This window comes from Stenella coeruleoalba (genome assembly GCF_951394435.1).
Source record: "Stenella coeruleoalba genome assembly, chromosome: 16".
In the NCBI taxonomy this organism is placed as follows: Eukaryota; Metazoa; Chordata; class Mammalia; order Artiodactyla; family Delphinidae; genus Stenella; species Stenella coeruleoalba.
The window spans coordinates 6,931,115-6,954,455 of NC_137162.1; the positions used below are offsets into that span (position 1 = coordinate 6,931,115).

General features: G+C 42.0%; 1 protein-coding gene and 1 long non-coding RNA gene across 2 annotated transcripts in view; one reads left to right on the top strand and one right to left on the bottom strand.

Moving 5' to 3' along the window:
- Window positions 1-23,341, top strand: part of LOC307174879 — a 157,400-nt gene that overhangs the window by 37,615 nt on the left and 96,444 nt on the right. The gene's annotated exons all lie outside the window — the stretch shown is intronic.
- Window positions 19,504-20,426, bottom strand: LOC307175099 (cytochrome c oxidase copper chaperone-like). The gene is given in 2 exon segments (XM_079899959.1): window positions 19,504-20,286; window positions 20,289-20,426. Coding segments are annotated over 2 exon segments (189 nt in total). The 5' UTR covers window positions 20,320-20,426; the 3' UTR covers window positions 19,504-20,128.

Here is a 23,341-nt window from a genome sequence, read left to right on the forward strand (position 1 = left end):
CTCGGTGGGGACCAGTCAGCACCGCCAGGCTCTTTGTTTTCCCAAATCCGTGGTTGGGGCATCTGCAGATTAGCTAATGGAGGGTGCTCCGTCTTGCCAAATGTTAATGGTGTAAAATGTGATCATTTTGCTGACAAACGTAAACAGGTTTCATTCTGACTTGCAGTAGAAATAATCCCTCAGTTTTGCACCCTGGGAACAATAGATTTTGTTGATGTTGATTACTCCATTTCTAGCTCCTTCCAGTGATACAGTGATTCTTTCAATTGCAGCTTTGAGGTGATATGTATGTGATGTTTTCTCATTAGCACCCTCATGATAGATACAACGAATTCCGTGTCTGTATTGCACCATCTTATAACCGCAAATAAATCTGTTAGAGCAGTAGCTGCAAAGACATTTACTGGCCCACTCTTGCCTGCTCTGAGAAGTTTCTTTTCCCTCCTCCAAAGTCATGAAGAGCTCAGAGGTCTGTGAGATGATGCTCCACCCTCATGTGTTACTTTCCTGTTCAGTGCAACTCACCAGGGAAATAACTTTTCGTTTTAACCTTGGGTTAATATTAATAGTCTGGGAATTTTTCCAGAGAAGATCATTTTACACACCTCTCCACTTCTGCAAATGTATGCAAAATGTACCCTCCATGTAGCTCTCATTATGACATTTCTCCCCCAATTCTAGTGAAAGACCTGTTTAAAATTACATAGGGATTTGGCATTAGATTTCATACTTAAGGAGCCCACTGGTAGGACTCTTTTTGACGGCCTCTAAATTCACAGTGAGGAGTTCATTAATTTATATTGTGTCTCTACTACAGTCCTAGGCCCTGGGGAGACTGAGGGGAGCAAAGCCCTCCTCAGGGAACCTACAAGCTGGTGGGAGAGATGGAAAGGTCATGCTGATTGCAGCATGATCACGGAAACCTGGTGAGAGCTGGACGGGAACAGGGGCTCCAAGGACAGGTGACCAGGTACCTGAGGTCGCTGGGAATGTCAGGGCAGCTTCCCTGAGGGAATTCCGTATGGGCAGAGTTCTGAGGGCTGCATCGGCCTGACAGTGAGGGTGAGGAAGCTCCCAGGCAGAAGGTGAGCAGAGGTCCAGGGGATAGGGGAGAAGGGAGAGAGGAAGCCTCTGTATAGGAACAAGCAGAGGCAGGAGGCTGGGACCATGCAAACCCCATTGGTCCTGGTGAGAACTTGGATCTCCATCCTAGGAGCAGAGAGAGGCAGAGGAGGGAATGGGTGGTGGAGACACCGCTAGGTTTCTAGTTTGAAAACAATCACCCTGGTTTTGGCTGGAAAATGGATTGGGGATGTTCAAGATGGCATGTGGCTTTCTTAGGAGTCCAGGAAGGAAGTGGTGGTAGCTTGGACTGGGGTTTTCGAGGAAGAGGAAAAGGTGCACATGGATTGGGAAGACATTTGGGAGGTAGGATGGGCAGGACTTGGTAGTGGATGGAAGAGGAAGTGTTAAGGATGGCTCTGCCGTGCTTGGCTGGTGCAGCAATTCATTGAAACAGGCGACACTGAAAGAGGACCTGGTTACAGAGAAGGACTGTGAGTTCGAGGTGCCTGCATGATATTTCAATACATCCTTTGGTTTTCTTTATGAAGTTCTGACTCTGAAATTAGTGCAAGTAACATTACACATTCGTGTCTGCTCCTGGTACACAACAGTGGACCCTGCAGTCAGGATTCTGGCTCCCAGCGTTGGTAGGACAGGCAAGAATTCCCAGTGTAGACAGAGCTTCTACAGAGGGGTGAACCCTGGGCTCCGCATGCAGCAGGGAGGGCAGCATGGAGACGGTGGGTGGTGGTGGGCGCATCAGTGCAGAGCCAACATCTCCACTCCGCAGTTCCCAGAGAGAAGTCTCTCCCACACGGCAGCGGGGATGGGACAAGGAGAGGGGTGACACTCACGTGGCCCCTCTGGATCTGTCTCATCCCATGTGGTGTGACACCTGGGCAGGTTCTACCCTGAGGAAGAGGCCAGCAGTTTGGGGAGGTAATTTTTTGGGGGGGGGGCGGATTTATTAGGGAGCCAGCCTGAGGATCAAGCTACGTTCTCCAGGAGGTTTTATCAACCATCCAGCTGGTACTTTGATCGACTTCAGTCGGAGTCACAGCGTTCTGTCCCTCACACTCCAGTAACACTTGGCTGCATTTAGTTCTGGGCTTCCCTCAAATCCTTCCCTCTGCCTGGAATGCGCTGCCCCCAAGGCCCCACCTCAGCATCACGCCCTCCCGGCCCTCTGTGGCCTCCACCCCCAGGTGGTTTGCACGCCCACCTGCCCCCACTGCAGACCCCTCTCGCTGAGCCTCCGCGTCGGTTTCTGAAGCTTCACGTATGTATCTGTCACCACCACGCGTTCCGGGTTCCGGAGACCGTCCGTGTCACCTCGCCCTGTGCCGGCTCTCACTGTTGGCCCAGTAACTGACGGTGGCCATTGCTGTAGGCACAGAGACGGGAGGACAGATTTCAGTCGAGCTGCTCAGCTGCCCCGGGTGCCTAGAGGAAGCATCCGTGAGTCCTTACGCAGTGCTGCCAGCTCCCGTGGCAATGCCCAGGGGAGAAGACGACAGGACGGAAGGACGGATGTGGGTGCTGACCAGGGCGGAAACTGGATGTGAGCTCTGCCCAGCGCAGCGTCTCCTTGTGATTCTGGGTGGCTTGGCTGAACAAAAAGCAGAAAGTAGAAAGCGCGGCAAGACTTGCTACTGGCGGTAGGAGTCTTGGAAATATTTACTGGGAACGTTACTACGTTCTAAACACTAAGCATCCTACAGGCATTATCTCATTTAATCCCCACAACAACCTGTGAGATGTAAAAGCCCGTTGTACGAATGAGGCACAGAGAAGTTAAGTACCTTGCCCCGGGTTACACAGCTCAAGAGTAGGAGATCTGGACTCCAGCCCAGACTGCCCGGTGCCAGAGCCTGCACTCTGGTGTGACCTTCACAGGAAGGGCAGTGGCTGAGACATGCTTTAAAATGGGAAAAGCCTTGTCTCCAAGACGGGAAGCCCCTGTGTTATTAAAATCAGATTATAACTGCACAAGCTTTTCATTATAAAGGTTGACATGGTTTCCAAACAATGCAAGGCAGGCAGAGCCCAGATTTCCTTTCCTGGAGAGAGACCCAGGGGTGTAAGAGGTGAAAGAAGAGGTTAGCTGTTTGGGGAGCCCGGACTGGGGACTGGGTCTGGACCTGCAGGACGAGCAAGCTTTCCTGGGATGACACAAGAGAAAAGTCTGAGGGCGTCCAGGTTGAGAAGAAACGTGACGTCTGGTACGAAGCACGTGCTGGAACTGAAGGGAGGAGGCTGCACAAGAAAGGTGTACGTGTTTCTAGTGTGGGCTCGTGAATGAGGCACCCACCAAGGGGGTGGCGAGTGTCATAAAGGGAAGGCCCTGAGGGTCAGGCAAGCATGGCACCAGAGAGCATCGCCTGTCTTAATCCCTCACCTGCCCCCTTCATACTCCGCTGTGTGCCAGCCAGGCAGGTTGCGCGTGGCACCCTGTATCCCCGCCCAGGGACAAGGCGGGGAAAGCGAGGTCCTGCCCAGGGGAGCGTGCAGTCCAGATGCTGGGTGATTGTCAACTCATGGCACTGACCTTTGGGTGTTAGCTCATCAGTTCCCACAGAGAGGTAGATACTATAAAGCCCCTTCATGTTACAGATGAGGAAGCAGAAGCTCACAGAGGCTGAGTTATCTGTCCACGTTCACAGAGCTGACAGTGGTGCAGCAAGTGGTGGATGTAGGACCCAAACCTGCACGTCTGGCTCAGAGCCATGTTTTGAACTGCAGTGCTGAGCTGCCTCCCTGCCCAGGACACAGCAGACCACCACGTTCAAATCCACCCTCCCATGAAGGCTGCTCGGGACCAGGGCCAATAAAAGGCAAGGCAGAGACTGAAATCGTCTCGTGGAACAATCAGGCTAATGTGACTAAACGCCAAGGTGATGAAAAGGCAGCGAATTTAGCCCAACAATGGAGAGGAACCATCATGAAATTCAGAGGTTTTCTTGGGAATCAGATGTTTTTCATGCTACAATATCATTTGGAAAAAAAAAAAAAAAAGAACATAGAAAACGTTCTTAAATTTCCAATTTCCTATTTAGAAACATTATGTAAAGAGCACCAGCAGAGCGAAATGAAAATGAACTTGAGAACAGATAGGATGCTAGGCAGAGAAATTTCTTGGCAGGGGAAGGAGAGAAAAGGAGCCGATACACACGCACATTGTGGTGCATTCGACCTGAGTGAACAGTGTTGGGAGAGCACTTAGTTCCAGGGCAGAGGTGGACATGGAGGAAAATGTACCGAGAAATGAGGGAATGCTCCAGTCCCGAAGGTGAACAGGGACCTATCAGGGAAAAGGTCTTGGTTGAGGAAGACAGGGCCTTCGGGTGGAGAAGAGAGGAAGTAACACAACGCAGCTGTGGGGCGGCTGGTGAGTTAGAAGTTCCTTGGAAGAAAACCAGACGGATCTGAGATTGTCTGAAAGTACGATGCAGGTGAAGGGTTACGTTTTCACTGATGCACGATAAATTAGCTGAGAGGCTTCGAGAGTCAGGACAAGTGAAGGGTGAGAAAGGACAGTGGTGGAAACGAAGGCGTGACCATATAGTGCAAAGCGTGTTGCCGTGAAAGGAAGCAAAACAAGGAAGAAAACACAAAAGCCGCCACCACCCCAACAAAACCAAACCCAGCAACAAAATAAAATGAACACTTTTTAAAAAGGGTGCATGTCCACCTATTTTTAAAAGGTATGGGGACTTCCCTGGTGGCACAGTGGATAAGATTTCGTGCTCCCAATGCCAGGGGCCCAGGTTCAATCCCTGGTCAGGGAACTAGATCCCACATGCCTGCCACACCTAAGAGTTCGCATGCCGCAACTAAGGAGCCTGACTACCTCAACAAAGACCCTGTGCAACCAAATAAATAAAATAGTTTTTAAAAAGGTATGGGGACTTCCGGGGTGGTGCAGTGGTTAAGAATCTGCCTGCCAATGCAGGGGACATGGGTTCGAGCCCTGGTCCGGGAAGATCCCACATGCCGCGGAGCAACTAAGCCCGCAAGCCATAACTATTGAAGCCCACACACCTAGAGCCCGTGCTCAGCAACAAGAGAAGCCACCACAGTGAGAAGCCTGCGCACCGCAACGAAGAGTAGCCCCCGCTCGCCGCAACTAGAGAAAGCCTGCGCGCAGCAACGAAGACCCAAAGCAGCCAAAAATAATTAAATTTATTAAAAATAAAATAAAATAAATAAAAGATTTTTTGTTTTTTTTTGCGGAACGTGGGCCTCTCACTGTTGTGGCCTCTCCCGTTGCAGAGCACAGGCTCCGGACGCGCAGGCTCAGCGGCCATGGCTCACAGGCCCAGCCTCTCCGCGGCATGTGGGATCCTCCCGGACCGGGGCACGAACCCGCGTCCCCTGCATCGGCAGGCGGACTCTCAACCACTGCGCCACCAGGGAAACCCAAGTTTTGTTTTTTTTTTTAAAGGTATGGAATAGGATACAGATAGTACTATGGAATGGGATATATATAGGTATGTATAAAACTTGAACACATGGTTATACTTTAAAATAAGAGCTACCACAGCTGAGAGAAAGCATTTCACGACTTGGTGCGGGGGGATGAAGTTACATGACCAAGGTCCCACCCCAGTAATTTCTCTTGTTAGCCAGTTTCCACTGGGCCTTTCAAGTTGGGTAACTTTGAAATGTAGTATTTAAAAGACCGATAGTTAAAATAAAGTAGCTAGATCAGGAAAAAAAGCATGGGAAAAGTTTTTAATTGTGGTAAAATATACATAACAAAATTTACCTTTTACCCATTTTAAAATAAGTGGAATTAAGTGCGTTCACGTTGCTGTGCAAGCATCACCATCATCCGTCTCCAGCACTTTCGTTCTCCCAGACTGAAACTCTGTACCCGTTAAGTCAGTCTCCACTTCTGCCAGTCCCTGGAAGCCTCTATTCTACTTTCTGTCTCTATGAATTTGACTATTCCAGGTACTTCCTATAAGTGGAATCACAATATTTGTCCTTTTGTGTCTGACTACTTTCACTTTGAATAATGTCCTCCAGTTTCACCCTGTTGTAGAGTGTGTCAGAACTTCATTCCTTCTTAAGGCTGAATGATATTCCATCATATGGAGAGAACGCATTTTGTTTATCCACTTCCATCTTTTGGCTAGTGTGAACAATGCTCTTATGATCATTGGTTTACAAATATCTGTTCAAGTCCTTATTTTCAATTCTTTTGGATACATACCGAGAATTGGAATTGCTGGATCATATGGTAATTTTATGTTTAATTTCTTTAAAGAACCACCATACTCTTTTCCACAGCAGCTTTATCATTTTATATTCCCACCAGCAATGCACGAGGGTTCTAATTTCTCAACATCCTTGCCAATATTAGTTGTTTTGTGGGCTTAAAAATATTTCTTATAATAGTCATCCTAATAGTTGTGAAGTAGAAACTTATCTTAGAAAAGCATGGAATTTAAATCTTTTAAAATCATTAGAGAGATTTTGTATTCAGATTGTACCAAATTCAATTACAGTCTGACAACCTGGATATCCATCTTACCATAAAATCTGGAAGCAATAACTAGCCTTGGGCGGAATTTTGCATTTTTCAAACGCATGGTTTTTGTGCCTGGAAAATATAATAAGGTATAAGATTGGAGCGATGGGTGGAATTATTTTTATTGTGTTGTTATGGTCCTCATTTTAAGGAAGAGGAAACTGCGGCAGTAAGAGTACACAATGATTTTCCATCGTTACATAGCTAGTGAGTGTTAGAGGCAGGATTGGCTCTCAGGGCTGTTCTGCTAGATGTCATATTCCTTCCCCGATACCACAATGTAGGTAAATCCCACATCTAGACAAATTCTAGAAATATGGTTTGTACATATGGTAATATGTAAATATTTATAAATGACTTACATGTGCATATGAGTAAACACACACACCTGTCTATTCTGAGTGCAGGGTAGGCTTTTAGATACAAGGTAATCAACCCCTCTGTCCTCAGATTGGTCAACATTCCATTAGACAGTTAAACGTAAACCAATTCTGAAACAAACTTGAATAGAAAATCTGCGATGGTAAGGGTGAGAGAGGCTATATGTAAAGCATGTTTAGCTTTATCAAAGGCAGCTATAAGATCATGTAAATTAAAGCATGTACGGACACCAAATATTACTACTCATTAAGTCACCAAATCACAGACCACCACCAGGCCACGTAGCATAAAGCAAGAACAGGTAAATGGAACATTGATGAAGCACAAAATCAAAGTTTGATTGACAAGTCATTAGCTACTTTTAATGCAGTGCTTCCACATCTTTCATTCCCTCCCTACCCCTGCCACCCCCTCTTTTCCCTTCCCCTGAAAGAATAGGTGTATACTAATAGAAAGACAACAAATTGGGAAGTTGGTGACAAGACTAAAGGAAAAGTAGGAGATAAAAAGGAAAAAAGGGCTGTTACTGTCATTTTGCAGGCATTATCTCAAGTACTGTAATTTGCAGGTCCTCAATGACTTCTTAGTTCTTTCTTCTTGGTTCTTAGTTCACACCAGGTCTCATACATGAGGGTCCCTGCTTATTTCAGCAGTGCTGGCTGAAAATTGAGGGTTAATTTAGCTGCAGATCAACAGCATCAGTGGCGCTGGATCCTGCAAACTCAGGAAGAATTTTCTTTAGTTCACTGTACCTGATTTATAAAGGCTCTACTTTGCTTCCAGGAGTATAATAAATATTAATTAACTTGCAGTAATCTTACTTAACAGTTTTATAGTAGCTTCATAAAGCATAATTAAGATAACAGACCAAAGACTATATCAATACTAGCTATTATTATCTTGCTTCATTAATTTTCAAAAATACAGTGTCTAAGCAATATCTTAATCACCTACATAAGTAGAGTTTAGTCATAGTACTTGCCAAGGGACACTTTCCAAGGTACAAGGGAAGTTAGCACGTTTCTGGATTGGGAAGCAAGAGTGGAGGAGGAAAATTAGTGAGTATGTGCTCATCAGCAGCACCTCTCATAGATATTATGATTTCCAGTAATCAGATGAAGAGACTGAGGCTCAGAGAGGCCACTTGCCCCAAGGCTGTGCAATGAATAAGTAGCAGAACCCATTCCTCACTTCCTGGAACACAAAATCCTGGGCTCCTGGAAAACAGTGATTTTTCCCAGAGTGCACCCTCAACCAGAGGCCCAGGGTGGCTTTCTCTGGGGAGAAATATGGGGAAATATGAAAAGCATGAACACAAGGAGTATTTAGCTCAGTGTGCAAGGATGGAGTGTGATTGAATGATCATACCTCAGGGGTGTGAACGGTTATTTTACAGAAGATGGTTATAAGCTTTGCTTCATTGGCTTTCAGAGGAGAAAAGGAAGGGAATGAGAGAAAATGGAGTCGTTAAGGATTTGGAGTAGATAAGGAGGAATTGGCAGTGAAATCGGTACCAGGGAAGTTCAAATGCCCCTAGGTAAACTGTGAAAATAAAATAGTTTTATTGGGTTGGTCCTGCCTGAAGGTATGCTAGACAAGAGGAAAAAGTTGCAGGTGTACAACTCATTTTGAGCCAAAGTCTCTGAGATTTGAAGCTATTGGAGGAGAGAGGGAAAAGATAGACACACTTACTGCACAGGGGTGTGGGAGATCCATGGGAACAGTCCTCTGATATCCCATGTAATGATGGGATTCATAAACTCTGCCTAGTGTCTCTTAATCTTAAGCAAGAATCAGCTTATTGCTTCCTCAGTGATAGACTGTGTATGTACAACAAGGGAGGAGAACATGTAATTTTTTGGAAATTTCCTATTTGAAGTCCTTGTCTGTCCAGAAATTATTCTTACTTTTGGGGGGACACATTTGGGGAGTATAGTTTACATACAATAAAATTCACCCCTGTTAAGTACACAGTGAATGAGTTTGGGCAAATGTACATAGTCACATAACCTCCACCACAATCACGACATAGAACATATTCATCACTCTAAAAGTTCCCTGCTGCAGTCAGTCCGCCCCCGCCAACCCTGACCCCTGGCAACCTATTTGGTGTCACTATAGTTTCACCTTCTCTAGAATTTTATATAAATAGAATTGTCAGCCTATATTCTTCTATGTCTGGCTTCTTTCGTTTTTTTTTTGAGATAAATCTGTATTGTTATATCAATAGCTTGCTCCTTTTCATTGCTGAGTTATACTCCATTGACTGGATAAACAACAATGTTTTTATCCATTAACCGTATGAAGACATCTGGGTTGTTTCTAGTTTTGGGCTATAATGAATAATGCTGCTACAGACATTCATGTACAAGTCTTTGTGTAGACATCTACAAGTGGTATTGATGGTCATTTGGCAAGTACGTTTACCTTCAGTAAAACTGCCAAACTGTTTTTCAAAGTGGCTGCACCATTTTTTATTTTCATCAGCCATGTATTAAAGTTCCACTTGTTCCACATCTTCACTAATACTTGATATCATTAGTTGTTTAACCATTCAGATGGTTGATTAGTGGTCTCTCATTGTGGTTTTAATTTGTTTCTGTGAGCATCTTTTCATTTGTTTATTGGCCATTTGTCAATCTTCTTTTATGAAATTTCTGTTCAGATCTTTTGCTCCTTTTTTTTTTTTTAAATTGGGTTGTTCATTTTTGTTATTATTATTTGTGTTGTAAGAGTTCTCTACATATTCTTAACACCAGCCGCTTGTTATATTTGCTTTACAAATATTTTCTCCTGGGCGGTGGCTTACCTTTTCATTTTCTCCACTTCGATGAAGAACAAAAGGGTTTTTTTGTTTTTAGTTTTTTTATTTGTTTGTTTTTGTTTAGCTTTTTAAGAAATCTTTTTAAACCAACAGTCACAAATGTTTCTCTGATGCTGACTTACAGAAGTTTTATAGTTTTAAGGTCATACAGTTATGTCTATGATCTATTTTACATTAATCTTTTAATATGGTGAGAGAGAAGGATTGAGTTTCACTTTTTCTATACGGTTATCCAACTGTTCTTTTGAAAAAACCCAAAGTTCACATTGAATTACCTTGTGCAAAACAATTAACTGTATAAATAAGAGTCTTGGCCTATATGTCTATCCTTATGCCAATACCATACTGTCTTCATTTCTGTGACTTTATATTAAATCTTGAGATCAGGTAGTGTGAGTCCTCCAACCTTGTTCTTTTTAAATAATTATTTTGGCTGTTCTAGGTCCTTTGAATTTCCATATAAATTTTAGTTTAGCTTGTCAGTTTCTACAGAAAGAACTGCGAAGAATTTGATCAGAATTCTGTTGAATCTGTAGATCAATTTGGGGAACACTGACATCTTCACAATATTGAATCTTCCAATCCATGCACATGTTATACCTCACCTTTTCTTAATGTTTTTAAATTTATCCCACCAGTATTTTGAAGTGCATAGCTCTTGTACATATTTTAGTAAATTTATGCCTAAATACTTCATATTTTTATACTGCTGTAAATGATACTTAAAATTTTATTTTTCGATTGTTCATTGCTAGTACATAAAAATATCATTGAATCTTATACTGACCTTATATTTTGGGATCCTACTAACATCACTGATTAGTTCTAGTACCTTTTTGGAGATCCCTTGGGAATAATTTTTTTATGTACACAATCATGTGTCCTGAGAATAAAAAATAGTTTTACTTCTTCCTTTTCGATCTGTGTGCGTGCGTGTGTGTGTGTGTGCACCCTATGGCGCTTGCTAGGATTTCCAGTATAAGGCTAAATAGATGTGGTGAGAGCGGACGTCCTTTGACCATCCCCGATTTCAGAGAGGAAAGTGTTCACTATTTCATCATTAAGTATGATATTTGCTGTAGGTTTTTTTGTAAATTCTCTTTATCAGTTTGAGGAAGTTTTATCTTATTGCTGGTTTGCAAAGAGTTTTCAGAAACAGGTGTTGTATTTTACCACGTGATTTTCTGCCTCTATTTAGATAATTGTATGGTCTTCCCCTTATTCTTTTAATATAATGGTTTACAGTGGTTAATTTTCTAATGATAAACCAACCTTGCATTCCTAGTATTTGTTTTGTTGTTGTTGCTTTAGTGGATTCGATTTCCTAATATTTTTTCTTCTGATGTCTTTCTCTGGGTTGGTATCAGGGTAATTCTGGCTTCATAAGGTAAGTTGGATGTGTTCTCTCTGTATTTTCTGAAAGATTTTTTATAAGATTGGTATTATTTCTGCCTTCAGTATTTGATAGAATTCACCAGTAAAGTCATGAGTGGCTAGAATCTTCTCTGCAGGACTGATTTTAATAGAGAATTCACTTTTTCATCTTTTTAGTTTCTTCTTGAGTTCATTTGGTAATCCATGTCTTTCAAGGGATTTGTACATTTCATCTGTTATCACACTCATTGGCATAAAGTTCTTCCTAATATCAATAGTTCCTTCTTTTTTTAAATACCCGTGGAATCCCTTCTCTCATTCATCATAATGGTACATTTTGCGTTTGTTCTTTCTTTTTTTTTGGATTTTATTTTATTTTATTTTTTTATGCAGCAGGTTCTTATTAGTTATCCATTTTATACATGTTAGTGTATATATGTCAATCCCAATCTCCCAATTCATCACACCTCCCCCGCCACCACTTTCCCCCCTTGGTGTCCATACGTTTGTCCTCTACATCTGTGTCTCTCTTTCTGCCCTGCAACTGGTTCATCTGTACCATTTTTCTAGGTTCCACATACATGCGTTAATATACGATATTTGTTTTTCTCTTTCTGACTTACTTCACTCTGTATGACAGTCTCTAGATCCATCCATGTCTCTACAAATGACCCAATTTCGTTCCTTTTTACGACTGAGTAATATTCCATTGTATATATATACCACATCTTCTTCATCCATTCGTCTGTCGATGGGCATTTAGGTTGCTTCCATGACCTGGCTATTTGTAAATAGTGCTGCAGTGAGTATTGGGGTGCGTGTGTCTTTTTGAATTATGGTTTTCTCTGGGTACATGCCCAGTAGTGGGATTGCTGGGTCATATGGTAATTCTATTTTTAGTTTTTTAAGGAACCTCCATACTGTTCTCCATAGTGTATCAATTTACATTCCCACCAACAGTGCAAGACGGTTCCTTTTTCTCCACACTCTCCCCAGCATTTGTTGTTTGTAGATTTTCTAATGATGCCCATTCTAACTGGTGTGAGGTGATACCTCATTGTAGTTTTGATTTTCATTTCTCTAATAATTAGTGATGTTGAACAGCTTTTCATTTGCTTCTTGGCCATCTCTATGTCTTTGTTGGAGAAATGTCTATATAGGTCTTCTGCCCATTTTTGGATTGGGTTGTTTGTTTTTTTAATATTGAGCTGCATGAGCTGTTTATAAATTTTGGAGATTAATCCTTTGTCAGTCACTTCATTTGCAAATATTTTCTCCCATTCTGAGGGTTGTGTTTTCGTCTTGTTTATGGTTTCCTTTGCTGTGCAAAAGCTTTGAAGTTTCATTGGGTCCCATTTGTTTATTTTTGCTGTTATTAGCATTACTCTAGGAAGTGGATCAAAAAAGGTCTTGCTGTGATTTATGTCAAAGAGTGTTCTTCCTATGTTTTCCTCTATGAGTTTTATAGTGTCCAGTCTTACATTTAGGTCTTGAATCCATTTTGAGTTTATTTTTGTGTGTGGTGTTAGGGAGTGTGCTAATTTCATTCTTTTACATGTAGCTGTCCAGTTTTCCCAGCACTATTGAAAAGGCTGTCTTTTCTCCATTGTATATCCTTGCCTCCTTTGTCATAGATTAGTTGACCATAGGTGTGTGGGTTTATCTCTGGGCTTTCTATCTTATTCCATTGATCTATGTTTCTGTTTTTGTGCCAGTACCATATTGTCTTGATTACTGTAGCCTTGTAGTATAGTCTGAAGCCAGGGAGTCTGATTTCTCCAGCTCCTTTTTTTTCCCTCAGGACTGCTTTGGCTATTCAGGGTCTTTTGTGTCTCCATACAAGTTTTAAGATTTTTTCTTCTAGTTCTGTAAAAACTGCCACTGGTAATTTGATAGGGATTGCATTGAATCTGTAGATTGCTTTGGGTAGTAGAGTCATTTTCACAATCTTGATTCTTCCAATCCAAGAACATGGTATATCTCTCCACCTGTTTGTATCATCTTTGATTTCTTTCATTAGTGTCTTATAGTTTTCTGAGTACGGGTTTTTTACCTCCTTAGGTAGCTTTATTCATAGGTATTTTATTCTTTTTGTTGCAACGGTGAATGGGATTGTTTCCTTAATTTCTCTTTCTCATCTTTCATTGTTAGTGTACAGGAATGCAAGAGATTTCTGTGCATTAATTCTGTATCCTGCAACTTTAACAAATTCATTGATTAACTCTAGTAGTTTTCTGGTGGCATCTTTAGAATTCGCTAGGTATAGTATCATGTCATGTGCAAACAGTGACAGTTTTACTTCTGCTTTTCCGAGTTGGATTCTTTTATTTATTTTTCTTTTCTGATTGCCATGGCTAGGACTTCCAAAACTATGTTGAATAATAGTGGCAAGAGTGGACATCCTTGTCTTGTTCCTGATCTTAGAGGAAATGCTTTCAGTTTTTCACCATTGAGAATGATGTTTGCTGTGGGTTTGTTGTATATGGCCTTTATTATGTTGAGGTAGGTTCCATCTGTGCCCACTTTGTGGAGAGTTTTTATCATAAATGGGTGTTGAATTTTGTAAAAAGCTTTTTCTGCATCTTTTGAGATGATCATATGGTTTTTATCATTCAATTTGTTAATATGGTATATCACATTGATTGATTTGTGTATATTGAAGAATCCTTACATCCCTGGGGTAAATCCCACTTGATCATGGTGTATGATCCTTTCAACGTGTTGCTGGATTCTGTTTGCTAGTATTTTGTTGAGGACTTTTGCATCTATATTCATCAGTGATATTGGTCTATAATTTTCCTTTTTTTGTGATATCTTTTTCTGGTTTTGATATCAGGGTGATGGTGGCCTCATAGAATGAGTTTGGGAGGTTTCCTTCCTGTGCAATTTTTGGAACTGTTTCAGAAGGACAGATGTTACCTCTTCTCTATATGTTTGAAACAATTCATCTGTGAAGCCATCTGGTCCTGGACTTTTGTTTCTTGGAGTTTTTAAATCAGTTTCAATTTCATTACTTGTGATTGGTCTGTTCATATTTTCTGTTTCTTTCTGGTTCAGTCTTGGGAGATTTACCTTTCTAAGAATTTGTCCATTTCTTCCAGGGTGTCCATTTTATTGTCATACAGATGCTTGTAGTCTCTTGTGATCCTTGGTATTTCAATAGGGTCAGTAGTAACTTCTCCTTCTTTGTTTCTAATTTTACTGATTTGAGTCCTCTCCGTTTTTTTTCTTGAAGTGTAATCTGCTGTTTTTGGTTGGAATGTCCTATAAATATCAAATATATCTGGTCTGTTGTGTCATTTAAAGGTTATGTTTCCTTATTAATTTTCTGTTTGGATGACCTGTCCATTGGTGTAAGTGAGGTGTTAAAGTCCCCCATTATTATTGTGTTACTGTCGATTTCCTCTTTTATAGCTGTTAGCAGTTGCCTTATGTATTGAGGTGCTCCTATATTGGGTGCATATATATTTATAATTGTTATATCTTCTTCTTGGATTGATCCCTTGATCATTATGTAATGTCCTTGTCTCTTGTAACATTCTTTATTTCAAAGTCTATTTTATCTGATATGAGTATGGCTACTCCAGCTTTCTTTTGGTTTCCATTTGCATGGAATATCTTTTTCCATCCCCTCACTTTCAGTCTGTATGTGTCCCTAGGTCTGAAGTGGGTCTCTTGTAGACAGCATATATATGGGTCTTGTTTTTGTATCCATTCAGCGAGCCTGTGTCTTTTGGTTGGAGCATTTAACCCATTAACGTTTAAGGTAATTATTGATATGTATGTTCCTGTTACCATTTTCTTAATTTTATGGGTTTGTTTTTGTAGGTCCCTTTCTTCTCTTGGGTTTCCCACTTAGAGAAGTTCCTTTAGCATTTGTTGTAGAGCTGGTTTGGTGGTGCTTAATTCTCTTAGCTTTTGCTTGCTTGTAAAGCTTTTGATTTCTCCGTCGAATCTGAATGAGATCCTTGCTGGGTAGAGTAATCTTGGTTGTAGTTTTTTCCCTTTCATCACTTTAAATATCATGCCACTCTCTTCTGGCTTGTAGAGTTTCTGCTGAGAAATCAGCTGTTAACCTTATGGGAGTTCCCTTGTATGTTATTTGTTGTTTTTCCCTTGTTGCTTTCAATAATTTTTCTTTGTTTTTAATTTTTGTCAGTTTGATTACTGTGTGTCACAGTGTGTTTCTCCTTGGGTTTATCCTGTCTGGGACTCACTGTGCTTCCCGGACCTGGGTGGCTATTTCCTTTCTCATGTTAGGGAAGTTTTCGACTCTAATCACTTCAAATATTTTCTCGGGTCCTTTCTCTCTCTCTTCTCCTTCTGGGACCCCTATAATGCAAATGTTGTCATGTTTAATGTTGTCCCGGAGGTCTCTTATGTTTATTTCTTTTCATTCTTTTTTCTTTATTCTGTTCCAGGGCAGTGAATTCCCCCATTCTGTCTTCCAGGTCACGTATCTGTTCTTCTGCCTCAGTTATTCTGCTATTGATTCCTTCAGGTGTATTTTTCATTTCAGTTATTGTATTGTTCATTTCTGTTTGTTTGTTCTTTAATCTTTCTAGGTGTTCTTTAATTCTTCTTGGTCTTTGTTAAACATTTCTGCATTTTCTCAATCTTTGCCTCCATTCTTTTTCCAAGGTCCTGGATCATCTTCACTGTCATTATTCTGAATTCTTTTTCTGGAAGATTGCCTATCTCTACTTCATTTAGTTGTTTTTCTGGGGTTTTATCTTGTTCCTTCATCTGGTACGTAGCCCTCTGCCTTTTCATCTTGTCTTTCTTTCTGTGAATGTGGTTTTAGTTCCACAGGCTGCAGGATTGTAGTTCTTCTTGCTTCTGCTATCTGCCCTCTGGCGGATGAGGCTATCTAAGAGGCTTGTGCAAGTTTTCTGATGGGAGGGACTGGTGGTTGGTAGAGCTGGCTGTTGCTCTGGTGGGTGGAGCTCAGTAAAACTTTAATCTGCTTGTCTGCTGATGGATGGGGCTGGGTTCCCTCCCTGCTGGTTGTTTGGCCTGAGGTGACCCAACACTGGAGCCTACCTGGTCTTTGGTGGGCTAATGGCGGACCCTGGGAGGGCTCACGCCAAGGAGCAGTTCCCAGAACTTCAGCTGCCAGTATCCTTGTCCTCATGGTGAGCCACAGCCACCCCCCGCCTCTGCAGGAGGCCCTCCAACACTAGCAGGTAGGTCTGGTTCAGTCTTCTATGGGGTCACTGCTCCTTCCCCTGGGTCCCGATGAGCACACTACTTTCTGTGTGCCCTCCAAGAGTGGAGTCTCTGTTTCCCCCAGTCCTGTCAAAGTCCTGCAATCAAATCCCGCTAGCCTTCAAAGTCTGATTCTCTAGGAATTCCTCCTCCCATTGCCGGACCCCCAGGTTGGGAAGCCTGACGTGGGGCTCAGAACCTTCAGTCCAGTGGGTGGACTTCTGTGGTATAAGTGTTCTCCAATTTGTGAGTCACCCACCCAGCAGTTATGGGATTTGATTTTATTGTGATTGCGCCCCTCCTACCATCTCATTGTGGCTTCTCCTTTGTCTTTGGATGTGGGGTGTCTTTTTTTGGTGAGTTCCAGTGTCTTCCTGTCTATGTTTGTTCAGCAGTTAGTTGTGATTCCAGTGCTCTCGCAAGAGGGATTGAGCACACGTCCTTCTGCTCTGCCATCTTGAACCAATTTCCCTTCTTTCTTTCTTTCTTGATCAGTCTAGGTAGATGTTTATTAAATTTATTGATATTTTTCCAAAAATAAGCTTTTGGTTTTAATTATTTTGTCTTATGTTTTTTGTTTTCTGTTTCATTGATTTCCACTCCTCATTATTTCCTGCTTTCTACTTACTTTGGGTTTAATTTGCTTACCTAATTCTAGCTTTTTAAAATGGAAGCTTAGGTTACTGGTTTGAGAACATTTTGTTTCTCTAACATAAGCATTTAAAGATACTCATTTTACTTTATGCACTGCTTTTACTGTATCTCACTAATTTTGATAAATTGTGTTTTCATTTTCATTCAGCTCAAAATATTGTCTAATTTCTCTTGAAAGTTTTTCCATGATCCATTGATTATTTAGAAGTGGTTAACTTCCAAATATTAGGGGATATTCCAAAGATCATTCTGTTATTGATTGCTAGTTTAATTCTCTTATGATTAGAGTATTGTTTTAACATTTTCAAATTTATTGAGACTTGTTTTACAGTTTATCTTAGTAAATGTTCCACATGTCCTTGAAAAAAAAAAAAAGTGCATTCTGCTCTTATTGAATGGAATAAATGTCAACAGGTCCAGTTGGTTGATAGTGTTCATCAAATCTTGTCCATCTTTACTGCTTTTTTTAAATCAATATTAAAATGGGAGTATTGAAATCTCCAACTATAATTGTGGATTAGTCTATTTCTGTTTTTAGTTCTGTCCATTTTGCTTCATGTATTTTGTAACTCTGTTACTATATGGACCCACATTTAGTGTAACCGTTGTATCTTCCTTGCTGCTGTACCAACCTTGTTGCCATTATGAATTATCCATCTTGGTCTCTAATAATTCTCTTTGACTTAAAATTTATTTCTTCTAACATTAATATAGTCACCGCAGCTTTCTTATTTTTTTCTGTTTGAATGCTATATCACTCAGGGTGTGATTTTAAAGCAACAACAATAAGAACCAATAAGAATGACAGAGAATATGCAATTTTTCTAAGGGATTTGACTTTAAGTAATTATAGGGGATCATCAGACACTTTATGTCCATTTGCTGCCTCTGCATCTCAGCATGGGCTTGGACCAGAGAAGCTGCAGGGACCTGGCAGGAATGATGGAGCTGCAGACCTAGCTACACCCACCCCATCAACAAGGTGAGCTGGTAAATCAGCCACAGTGTGTACGAGCTACAACAGCACCTAGTGCCCTTGCATCCACCTTACGAGTGTTAAAAGAACATGCTTGCCATAGCTCAGAAACTAGCCAAGGATTTAGACAAAGTTTGTGCTCAGACTTTAGGACTGTCCATGGCCACTGCACTTCCAGTTTCCCTGCCAAGTTCAAGTTCTGCCCTCTGATGAATACTGAACTTTACTCAGGAGACTCGCATCAAACTCATTTCTACCCCTGAGCAGCCAAATGACTTGTTGACATCCTGACATTCAGATTCCCCATTTGTAAAGTCAGGCATTGAGGGTGGGACGAGGTGACCCCCCCAGAGCCCTTCCAGTTCTAAGCAAACACTAAGGAAACTCTGAATAAACATGTATGCCCTCAAGATCAAGAAAGATCTCATTTCATCACCTGATGTATTAAAGACCACCTGACCCTACACGGTCTTATTTCTAACTTGCAGTCACTTCATTTTCAGACCACTCACAGTCAAAATGCAGATTGTTTCAATTACCCACATGTATTAGAAAGACCACTGAGGCGAAAGGAAGAGATTAGCCTGAAAGACCCTTTAGGTTCGAGTGCATAATCCAAATTCCTATGGTATTTTACTACCCCAACTGTAGTGCTAGGTAGCTTTGGTCAGTTAATCTGCTGTTTTGGGTCTCTGTGATTCAATAACACCCACATATCTTCTGAAAGAAATTCAGTCTTGAAACTCTATAGGGTACTGTTTTTCTCATGGCCACTGGGTAGCTGACTTTATAAATGAACTGAGTAGTATGTTCTCAACATAAACAGTACAAATTCCAGGAATCGTGTTAAGACAAACATCGCTGAGGTACACTGAGCTTTTGTTACTTTTTATATGGAGCAAAGACTTCTTTATCCCACCAGACTTCATTGTTGGATTCAGTAGAATAGAACAAAAATATCCTTCTATGGTTCTGCTGAATCTAATTGTTTATAAACAAGTATACTTGGAAGCAAAGGATTCTGAGCACTTCATGCTTGTTTGGTAATTTATTTGTAGTATTTGTGTATGTCAGGGACTCATAACTCAGAAATTCCCAAACAGTTCAGAAGGCCGTCCACCTGCTCTTCTCAAATGCATTGAAATGACTTGTTTTTGGTAGTGCGCTGAAGGCAGAATTATGCTTAAGTTTCGTGGGCTGAGAATGGGTGAACGGGAGTGGGAGGGAGGACTGGGGTGCGTGGGGCTTGCCTCCTCTTTAGCAAGCTCTCTGAGGAAGAGAGTTTCTCATTCCAAGCTTTTGTAAACTTCGTTGATAAATGTCAGACTACCGCAGTAATCTCCAATAGGTAGCACATGAGCTTTAAAAAAAGCCCGGGGCGGGTTGCGGGGGGAGGGAAGGTGGGGCAGGGAGGTTTTATTTTCAAATGCAAACCAATTTTTTGCAAGTGACAGTGCATTTTGACACATTTTCTGACTTAGCCAATAGTTTAGGCCCATAGCTCTTTACCGGGGTTATAGTTCCTTCATAATAATTTATTAGTCCTAGTCATGAACATGTTATTTTACATCACAAAAGTTTGTAGTATTACAAGAGCGGAACAGTACCACCAGATACTGTTAAAAAGAATGAGGAAGGGCTTCCCTGGTGGCGCAGTGGTTGAGAGTCCGCTTGCCGATGCAGGGGACACGGGCTCGTGCCTCGGTCCGGGAAGATCCCACATGCCGCGGGCGGCTGGGCCTGTGAGCCATGGCCGCTGAGCCTGCGCGTCCGGAGCCTGTGCTCCGCAACGGGAGAGGCCACAACAGTGAGAGGCCCGCGTACCGCAAAAAAAAAAAAAAAAAAAAAGAAAGAAAGAAAGAATGAGGAAAAGCTGTATATACTGACCTGGAAAATGATATAATTTTAAAGGACGAAAACGATTTGCAGAACAATACATATAGCACAATTCCCTTTTATTTATTTATTTATATTTTACCAGGGATATTCTCTTTTTTTTTAATAAGTTATAAATATTCTTAAATTTATCAATGTTCACCAAAGAGCTCCCAAAGTTATTAAATCTTCTTCATTTTTCAGGAATTATTAATTCCCAGAGCAGACCACCATTTCATATCTTAAATCCCAGGGCTCTCATGCATTCCTTGTGGGCCTCAATTAGGGGTCCACAGTTCTCTTCTCCTTTCTCAATGATGCACGCATCGTGCGCCTTCTTGGTCTCCGGGCAGGCGCAGCAGGGCTTCAGAGGCTTCTTCTCCTGCGACTCGACGGGGCAGGGCTTGCGGCCGCCAGACCCAGCATTTTTCGCGCCAAAAGCAGCAACTAGTACAGACGCCCTAAACTCTTCAGCCTCCGCAAACGCCGCCGATTAGCCCCTATTTATTTTTTTTAAGTGCGCATGTCTATAGTCATATCCTTTCAGAAAAAATAACTAGGAGGGTACACTCCAAACTATCATCAGTGGTTATCTGTCAGGGGTGAAATTAGAGGGACTGAAGGGCTCTTTACTTCACCTATCAAGTGTGAGATTGTGATGATTTTTTTCCCCAATGTATGCTTTGACATATTTTTCAAATTGAAAAAAAAAAGATCTTCCAGAAGCAGAAAAACAGCATGTAGAGAGGAGCGAGTCTTGAGCCCAAAGAATTTGCAGCATCAGGGAGACTAAATGATCCCCCAGCTGAGGCAGTGGGTGAAGAGGGTGTGGGAGCTGGGAATTCATCTGGATGACCTTGGTGTGAGGGGCACAGCTTGGAAAGGAAGGTTCGTGTTTGGGAAACAGAGGGGATGGGGACACTTTCAGCCAAGGTGTAGCTAGGGTTTCTCGGCCTCAGTGCTGTTGACTTTGGGGGCTGGATCATTCTGTCCTCTGCACTGTAGGATGTTTAGCAGCAACCACAGATGCCAGTAGCGCCCCCAGCCCCAGCTGAGATGACCAAAAACATCTGCAGACATGGCCAAATGTCCCCTGCGAGACAGAATTGTCCCCAGTTAAGAATGACTGGTGTAGGCAGTACGAATGTTGGGACAGGGGCTGGGGAGAGAAGCTGAGAGTCAGAGGTGGGATTTGGGCATCATCAGCACATAGACCTCCAGAGATCGATGAGATCACTCAGGATAAGACAACAGCGGGGCCAGGGAGGGCCCCAGGAGCCTGAACATTTAAGAAGCAAATTCAAAATGTGTAATAGTGGGACTTCCCCAGTGGTCCACTGGAAAAGAATCTGCCTTCCAATGCAGGATGCAGTTTTGATCCCTGGTCAGGGAACTAAGATCCCACATGCCTCGGGGCAACTAAGCCCGCGCACCACAACTACCGAGCTCACACGCCTCAACTAGAGAGCCTGCATGCCACAAACTACAGAGCCCAGGCACTCTGGAACCCGCGTGCCACTACAGAGCCCATGTGCCCTGGAGCCTGCACGCCACAACTAGAGAGAGAAAACCCACATGCCACGACTAGAGAGAAGCCCACGCAGCACAACTAGAGAGAAACCCATGTGACACAACGAAAGATCCCTGCATGCCACAGCAAAGATCCCGCATGCTGCAACTAAGACCCAATGCAGCCAAAAAAAAAAAAAAGTATAATAGTGAATAAGCTAGAGAAGAAATACCAGAGAGGCAGACAGAAGCAGAAGAGCATGGTACCTAGAAGCTAAGTGGAAGATGGTGGACACAGAGCTGTCAGTGCTGGCAGGATGGTGTCATGGACTGAATGGTGTCCCCCCTAAAATCCACATGTTGAAGCCCTGACTCCCACTGTAACTGTATTTGGAGATAGGGCCTTTAAGGAGGTAAAGTTAAATGCGGTTGTAAGGGTGGGCCCCTAAGCCAATAGGACTGGTGTCCTTTTAAGAAGAGAAAGAGACACAAAGAGTGTGCATGTACAAAGGAAAGGCCATGTGAGGACACAACGAGACGGTGACTATCTGCAAACCAGGGAGAGAGGTCTCACCAGAAACCAAACCTGCCAGCATCTTGATCTTGTACATCCAGCCTCCAGAACTGTGTGAGAATAAGTATCTGTTGTTTAAGGCCACCAGGTTCTGGGTCTGTTACGGCAGCCCAAGCTGACTAAGACAAATGAGGATTCAAACATCAGGAGGTCACCAGCGTTCTAAAGGAGAAGACTGTCCATGGAGCTGAGGAGTAGAAGTCAAATCATCACCAGGTCAGAGAAGCGGAGGTGCAGAGAGATGGTGCACGTGGGAAGCTCAGGACGGCTGGGTGTTTGGGATTGACATGTCCACACGGCTATATTTAAAATGGATAACCAACAAGGACCTACTGTACAGCACAGGGAACGCTGCACAATATTCTATAACAACCTTATTAGGAAAAGAATTTGAAAAAGAATAGATACATGTATATGTATAACCGACTCACTTTGTTGTACACCTGAAACTAACACAACACTGTTAATCAATTCTACTCCAATATAAAATAAAAAGTTTAAAAAAAAAAAAGAAGGCTCGGTGTAAAAGGAAGGAGGAAGGCAAAACTTTGCAGTCATCAGCAAGAGGCAGAGTGAAGGGAAGCTTTTTTAGAGTCAGGAAGACTTGATTTTTTGAATTTTCCCACAGCTCAGTGAGGGTTCTCAAGATAACTGTCCAAGCTCTTAATCTACTGATAATATGTACTTGTAGCCCCAGTGTCCATTTCCCATTATTCTGAATATCTTCAAAACTGCCTTCTGAGGGACTTCCCTGGCGGTCCAGTGGTTAAGGCTCCACGCTTCCAACGTAGGGGACACGGGTTCGATCCCTGGTCAGGGAACTAAGATCCTACATGCTGCCCTGCATGGCCAAATTAAAAAAAAAAAACAAATGCCTTCTGATTATAAATGTGATATATACATAATGTTTATATCACATTATATGTATGATGTATACACGTATATATATATATGCACACATATGTGCATTTGCAAAAGTTTTGTAAAGAAAGCATGAAGAAGGATACCACCAATTTCCCCACTCAGCAGTGAAGACATACATTTCACTTCCATTGTTATCATATTAAAGATGTCCTTCCAGTCTTTTCTCTGTATATTTTAACACAAAATTGGGATCATACAATATACAGAGTTTTGAACCCTCCTTTTTTAAACTGGGCATTGAGTCATAGGTATTTGCCTTTCATTAAATATTTTTCAAATTTGATTCTTAATAACTACATGAAAGAGCAGCATGTGAAAATAACATGATTTAACTGTTTTCCTATTTTAGAAAGTTAGATTATTTCCCAATTTTCAGCACTATGAATGCGCAACGATAAACCTTCTTTACATAAATTTTGGTGCACAGCAGTAATATGCCCT